Raw genomic sequence first — 7,500 nt, 5'->3', positions numbered from 1 at the left:
TAGAGAAGAAAAACGGCGCACGGACCGTACTCGAGCTTCGGATCAATGTCCACAGAAGCAAGGAGTACGCCCGCGTGTACCAACGAGAACACCGAAAAAACCTAATTCAGCTCCACGTAAGATAGCCAAAGTACGGTTGAGCAATCGACATGATATATTTGCTCACATTCCGGGCGAGGGTCATAATTCGCAGGAACATTCTACAGTCTTAATAAGAGGAGGTAGAGTGAAAGATTCGCCAGGTGTGAAATCCCATTGTATTCGAGGAGTCAAGGATTTGTTGGGAATTCCGGATCGAAGAAAAGGGAGATCCAAATATGGTGCAGAAAAACCAAAATCGATATGAATGGAAGATGCCTCTGTAACTCTTTTTTCTCCAATTTTCAGTACGAAGTTACTGGCTCTAAGAAGGCAATTGCACCTTAGCCCATGGACTGATACGGAGACTACTCTACAGGGGAAATCTCTTACTCGACTAGAGCGGATCCCGAGACTTCACCCGTTCCTTTAAACTGTTGGGCACTACATTCTATAACGAGAATCGCAAGGCCGGTCAACAAGGAACAACCTGGCAGAGTGTCCTGAGATAACAAGGCATCAGTGACAACGCCCAGTGACGAGAGTGGCGACATACGAGGATCTAACCTCGACCAACGAGAGCGTAGCTGCTCGACCTCAGACATAGGGATTCTCGGACCGGAACAATGGGATTCGCTCGACCGAAGGGAACGATGCGTAGCGCCATAGGGAGAACCTAGCGTAGCAGAGCCAGTCGCGACCAAGTAGATAGCTCTACGCCTCTGCCGAACGAACGAAAAGCTACCTAAGTACGGTTAAAGAAAGTGAAAATGATAGGTAAACAAAAGATAGAACAAATGCGACAGAAAGCGTCAGAGCTTCGAAAGCCTGAAATTGAGCTTGAAATTGAGCGTCCTTGAATTGAGCCTGTCGTATCCTTCCCAACCCAAGACGACAAGGCGGTAACAGAACTACGGCAACTCCGGAACGCATCATGCGGTTTGTTTCAAGGCATGGGTTATGGTCTAGGAGAACTCTTTGTTATTTAGATTTTACATTTTGTTTTTTTTTTTAGGAGTTCTCTTTATGAACGAGCTCCTGCAAGCCGTAGCGCCTTTTCTACAGGCGGGCGGGCCTGGATCCGCGGGGGGTGGCAGCGGGGGCTCGGGGGGTTCTTCGTTTGACCTCGGCATATTATCGGAGGGGGACGACGAGGAAGTAGTGCAGCCTAACCCCCGACCGGCTTTGAATTACGCACTGCCGGAGCCGGATCTTAATTCCGTGCGCCAAGTGCTCAAAAATCGACTGATTATCAAGCGTAGAGGTTATGAATATTCCCTTGTCAAAGATTACGAAGTAGAACAACTTATTGCTGTCAAAGGCCAAATCGTAGCGAGAATGTACGAATTAGACGGCCCATTTTGGCAGAGACATCGACACCGGATCATCCGCGACTTCTTGCAAACCCGGCAAGGTGGCGAATACAAGGTAAGTCTTTTAAGACGCAAACTTCAGTCTTTATTCGAGGAGGATCGCGGCAGCGCCTTCTATAACCAACTCATAAAGATGAGGGAGTCTTTTTATGAGGAAGCTCCTTTTTGTGGGCTTAGGGGAGACTGAGTATATATAGTTAGCCTGTTCCGATTCTTCCTTCTATTATTTGATTTATCTTTGAGAAGACCTCTAACGCGGTTGAGGGGCAGCTGACCGAAAGGAAAGCGGGTAGACCGCCTATTTTTATCCTTCTGAAAGCAGACCACACCTCATGGGCGCCCGGGCCGACCGACAGGCTAAGGGCAATGGAAACGAAAACAAAGAGGGAACCTATGCCCAAAAAGAGAGAAAGAGAGAGAGCCTTGTCTTGAGAGTGAAAAGAAAGGGCAAGCGATAGAAAGGATAGTCCCTCGCGCGTTCTCGAGAACTACTAGAAAATGGTGAGATCATTAGATCATTAGTGAAAGAAGGACCAACGACGATCCTATCCTAAAGGAGAAGAAGGAGTAGGAGGAGTCAGTTTTCTTTGAAGATCGAGGAAGAAATCTCCCAATTATGCCATTCGGAAGAAGTCTTCTACAGAGGGAAAGCCTGTTACGAGTAAGTGGAGAGGAAAGATCTCCCGAGATTCTTATCTCATTCCATTCCAGTGGCTCAACCAGTAACCAATGGCGAAAACTAAAAAATCCATGGTTTCCCGGTAGAACCCTATTTCGCCCAAGTTGTTTCAGAACCGGAAAAAAGAAGCGGTTTTTCGCACAGCTTGCGCATAGTGCGGGTCCCACTTGTATATCGTATTTGGCCGAAGAAGCATCGGACAGGTTGGAGTTCTTACCTTCTTGGGATTCCATGGACCAAGATCTGCTTTTATTATATGGGCAATACCGATCTACTTTAGTAGATCATATGGATGTAGAAAAAGCTTCTCATTTTGATGAATTGGAAACATCTCTTTTCCATTTCTATTTACCCAGTTCATATCTTTGTTTCGTGTGTTCCCCGGAGGAATTCGATCTCTTCAATCTCGGGATACCACCTAAATAACTATAACAGCGGCCAGAGAGTCAAATAGGTCGGGAAGAAAGAGTCTGAGGTTGGGTTGGACGACATACATCTTGGTTGGTCCCGCCACCACAGGGGATTGGACATATATATATAATCTTTTATATAATCTTTCTTCTAAAAAAGGCAACTCATCTCCTTAGCAAGAAAGTGAATCCATTAATAAAGCACTACTGGCTGATTATACAGTCTGTTTTTCAAGGGAACTCGAAATCTCGTAAGTAAGAGAAGACTGACGCCCAAAAATCCCATATCTTTTTTGGTTGGACCAAGCAAATCAGTCTTCCTGAATTGGAAGAGCAAGAACAAGTCTCTCCATTTTTTTGGGGGAGCCATAGCCCTCAATGTGGGTCTTGACAGGAATGGGGGACCAGGGGTCCTTCCACCGCAGCAGGAGTGGTTCGAGGGGCTTCCGGAGCGTGGCCTCTTTGCTCGGATCCGGGGTCTCCAGAACCGCGACCTATACAACCTACCCCCCCAGAATCCGCAGGGGGATTATGAAGCTCTTGTTCGCGAGAACTTGGAGCAAGCTCTGAGTCCTGACCATAAGCTTGAGATTGTGAACAGGGAACTGGAAGAAGTCGTCGTGTTGGAAGTAAAGGGCAGGTTACAAAACAAGCTCCTTCTTCTGATGCGAAACGAACGCAATCTCGAGGAAGTACTGCACCATTCCCCCTATTGTCGTACCATTTCTGATCACTGCATACGCCGTGAGGCTTACGCCTTCATTGAAGATAGGGCAGAGCAGGTAGGCTCTTTGCAAGACCCCTTGCAACGTAGTCTCCTGACTGCAAACCTACAAGCCTTTCTGGATGGGATCACACAAGACAGTAGGGGTTCACAAATCTACCGAGAGTTCTACACACACTTCACTGGGTTCCCGCCCGCCGCTTAACTTGTTGTTTTTCCTCATTTTCACTGAAATGGTCTGATTCTTTTGAAGAAGATATGTAGGCAATTCGGCACCCCCCCGTCCACTCCCTCCATCCATGGATAAGGATAAAACAGCATCTTTCACTGTTTCGTTGGAAAAACCAACGCTCATATTGACTTTCTTTCGCCCTACTCTAAGGGTACTTTAAAGATTTTGATATCTTTTTTTTATATTATATAATTTGATATCTTTTTTTTATATTATATAAAGGCCCCAGAACGCTAAAAGGTGAGGGAACCTGAGTTCGCTCTCTCAAAAATCAAAATAAATGACTGTAAGGAACCAACGATTGTCGATTCTTAAACAACCTATATTCTCCACACTTAATCAGCATTTGATAGATTATCCAACCCCGAGCAATCTTAGTTATTGGTGGGGGTTCGGTCCGTTAGCTGGTATTTGTTTAGTCATTCAGATAGTGACTGGCGTTTTTTTAGCTATGCATTACACACCTCATGTGGATCTAGCTTTCAACAGCGTAGAACACATTATGAGGGATGTTGAAGGGGGCTGGTTGCTCCGTTATATGCATGCTAATGGGGCAAGTATGTTTCTCATTGTGGTTCACCTTCATCTTTTTCGTGGTCTATATCATGCGAGTTATAGCAGTCCTAGGGAATTTGTTCGGTGTCTCGGAGTTGTAATCTTACTATTAATGATTGTGACAGCTTTTATAGGATACGTACCACCTTGGGGTCAGATGAGCTTTTGGGGGGCTACAGTAATTACAAGCTTAGCTAGCGCCATACCTGTAGTAGGAGATACCATAGTGACTTGGCTTTGGGGTGGTTTCTCCGTGGACAATGCCACCTTAAATCGTTTTTTTAGTCTTCATCATTTACTCCCCTTTCTTTTAGTAGGCGCCAGTCTTCTTCATCTGGCCGCATTGCATCAATATGGATCAAATAATCCATTGGGTGTACATTCAGAGATGGATAAAATTGCTTCTTACCCTTATTTTTATGTAAAGGATCTAGTAGGTTGGGTAGCTTTTGCTATCTTTTCTTCCATTCTTCTTTTTTATGCTCCTAATGTTTTGGGGCATCCCGACAATTATATACCTGCTAATCCGATGCCCACCCCGCCTCATATTGTACCGGAATGGTATTTCCTACCGATCCATGCCATTCTTCGTAGTATACCTGACAAAGCGGGAGGTGTAGCCGCAATAGCACCAGTTTTTATATGTCTGTTGGCTTTACCTTTTTTTAAAAGTATGTATGTACGTAGTTCAAGTTTTCGCCCGATTCACCAAGGAATATTTTGGTTGCTTTTGGCGGATCGCTTACTACTAGGTTGGATCGGATGTCAACCTGTGGAGGCACCATTTGTGACTATTGGACAAATTTCCCCTTTTGTTTTCTTCTTGTTCTTTGCCATAACGCCCATTCTGGGACGAGTTGGAAGAGGAATTCCTAATTCTTACACGGATGAGACTGCCTGAAAAGTGAGAAATTCTGACACCCATCATTTTCGAGTGAGTATTACACCAAGAATTGACAAGCCTTTAATTGTACGAGTTGTACGTTTTCTATTTCTTACGTGACTTTGATGAAAGAAAGCATTCCGGGAACAGGAATAAGAGTAAAGGCCTTCCTTGTCATTGTAGTAGGCTTGTTTGCAAGAGAAAAGAAGCAGCTTCAACGATGCAATCAGACCTGTGAGAGTAAGCATGAGAAGCCAGTCTGTCTGCAATTGAGTTGCCTTGTCTATAGATGTGAGAAACCATCATGCCAGAAGACAATAAGCTGATGCATTCTCTGATCAAGTAAAGCACATGTCAAGGGGTGGAGTGGATATAAGACCAAGGATGGAGTCCACCATAACTTTGGAATCAGATTCGATGTCATTCACTTGGATGCCCTTATCAGAACATAGTTTGAACCCATCTCTGAGAGCTCTAGTCTCAGCCATCATGTTAGTACCATTGTGATAGAATGAAGAGAAGGAAAAAAATTTGACCTTAACTCTCTCTCAGGATACCACCACCTGCACTCTCTCCCATAGCAGCTGATCCATCTATGTTGAGTTTGGTACATTTTGGGGGAGGAGGATTTGATCCATATCCCGCTTTGATTTCCCTTCGGGCTCCTTATTCCGAGACTGTTCTTTATCACGGCTCTTCTGAGGCTTTCCAACCAACCCTGTTGACTCGGAGTATTCAACCCCCATTCGCCTAGCCATCAGATTCCTCCGCTGCCATCTTCGCTTTTGGCTCCTTGTCATTTGATCTGGGGGAATCAACCTCGAAGAAGGGAGCCTAGGAGCGTAGTTTGGCCTGTGTTCCAAAGTCAATGCTAAAATTCCAGCTTCAAGCGTTCTGCAGCTCATAATCATATTATGGAAAATGAGGCGTGGGAAAACGGCACCAATTCTGTCCAATAACAGCAAAAACCTCATTTTTCAGTCCTTCGGCCTTCGCAAACAAACAGTCCGGCCAACCCAAGTAATCCCCCATAACATCAATCAGTACCGCAAAAGGCTCAAAATATGACTAAGTCTCCAGCAGCTGCGGAGCGGGGGATAAAGGAACAGCAGGATTACAACATTGCACAGGATCAATCATAATGCGGGAGCGCAGAGCCTTTAAGAGATAGGGGGTGCGGGAGCAGAGTACTTAATACTAATGATTCCCCGCGGTTTTTCATGCAGATTTGACCACGGTGTGCACCCCCCTTAACTTAACCCCTATTACGTAAGGGGGACCTTCGGCGGGATAAAAGAGAGTGCGGGAAAAGCAGCTACAGATACAGGACAAAAGAAGGAGTGGCGCACTTAAAGAGTAAAAAAGTCCATCGTAGCGCAAAAGAGCATCCCGCAGAAAGAGGATCCCGCGGAAAGTTTCCCCTTTTCTGTCCAGCTGAAAAATGGAATGGAATAGTCTAAGATGCTTAATAGCTCCAACAAGCGCGAAAGCCGTTGCTTCTTGCTTTCGAGCCCAAGCCTACGTTTGCTTAGTAAGGTTGCTTCTTTTTATATCTCCTCAAATAAAGGCGAAAGGTTGCTTGCTTTACTTTGAGAAAGAAGTAGAAATAAGGTATTATATAAAAAAGTAAAGGCGCGTTAGCGCTTTTTTTTTCAATAAGGGGCGGAGCTTGAAGAAGCGAGCCTATCAGAGAAAAAAGTGCTAGTTGTAGCGCGCTAGCGCGCATTTGACTAAAAACATGGAAAGTCAAGGCTCTGGGCAACGAGTGGGAGGGAGCCTTGACTTGAAGCATTGTACAAGTGCTTAAGGCTCCTTCGGGCCATGGCCACAACTATCATATAAGGCAAGGCTTGGAAGCAAGCTACCTGCGCCTATCGGCGGGAACTGGGCTTGGCTTGGTTAGTAGTGCCCGCCCATTCTGTCTCGCCCGCCTGCCGACCCATGAATTCTTCAGAGCGGGCCGGCAGGCCGGGCGTACGGGAACCGTCGAAGAAGTGCCTCAACGCGCCGCAGCCACTATTTTACTTTGACTCCTTTTATGCAATTATGAATTCCACGTAAATTTATCGATTCCAAGGCAACTTATCCTTTTGGAGCTGACGTAACAAACTACGCGATCCTCCCAACGAAGCCAACATAAATCCGATCCGAATAAAAAAAATAAAAGGCAGTTTCATTATGGTAGTATACCAGCCACCTGTTCTGGAACTAGAAGTTCCAATCGGAGCATATAGATCCGTAAATGGATTTGTATGTATAGCCACTTCAGTCGTGTTCGTCGTTTCTTGAAAGTATCTTTTTTCTGGGAACATGGTCAACCAGAAATTCTTATGTTCGCGATTCTTCATCCACCGATGCAGAAAATGCTCCAGTTTTCCATTCTCATATGAGGCCGGAAAGTTTATTGGCAACAGGTCGACACGAAGTGATTCATCATCCTCAAACATGAGCCGATCATTAGTTAGGGACGGTTTATAGATCAGAAAATTCCCACAAATCGAATGAGAAGTGGGTCCATGTAAATAATCGAGACCTTGCAAACAACAACGCTCCTTCCCCATATGGA

The 7,500-nt window shown here is 45.3% G+C and overlaps 2 protein-coding genes across 2 annotated transcripts in view; both read left to right on the top strand.

The window, feature by feature from the left end:
• Positions 1-372, top strand: part of LOC139894568 (small ribosomal subunit protein uS12m) — a 404-nt gene extending 32 nt beyond the window's left edge. Inside the window, exon 1 of the mRNA XM_071877922.1 lies at positions 1-372. This exon is cut by the window's left edge and continues 32 nt beyond it. Coding sequence (XP_071734023.1) covers positions 1-346 — 346 coding nt within the window. The 3' untranslated portion in view covers positions 347-372.
• An 826-nt stretch (positions 373-1,198) lies between these two features.
• Positions 1,199-2,557, top strand: LOC139893097 (uncharacterized mitochondrial protein ymf1-like). Its single transcript, XM_071876234.1, has one exon. The coding sequence runs from the start codon at positions 2,068-2,070 to the stop codon at positions 2,554-2,556; it is 489 nt and encodes a 162-aa protein (XP_071732335.1). The 5' UTR covers positions 1,199-2,067; the 3' UTR covers position 2,557.
• The last annotated feature ends 4,943 nt before the right edge of the window (positions 2,558-7,500 follow it).

Source organism: Rutidosis leptorrhynchoides, chromosome 2, assembly GCF_046630445.1.
Source record: "Rutidosis leptorrhynchoides isolate AG116_Rl617_1_P2 chromosome 2, CSIRO_AGI_Rlap_v1, whole genome shotgun sequence".
NCBI lineage: Eukaryota > Viridiplantae > Streptophyta > Magnoliopsida > Asterales > Asteraceae > Rutidosis > Rutidosis leptorrhynchoides.
Note: the sequence above shows the minus strand (reverse complement) of the source record. Positions and strands in the feature narration are given on the sequence as shown.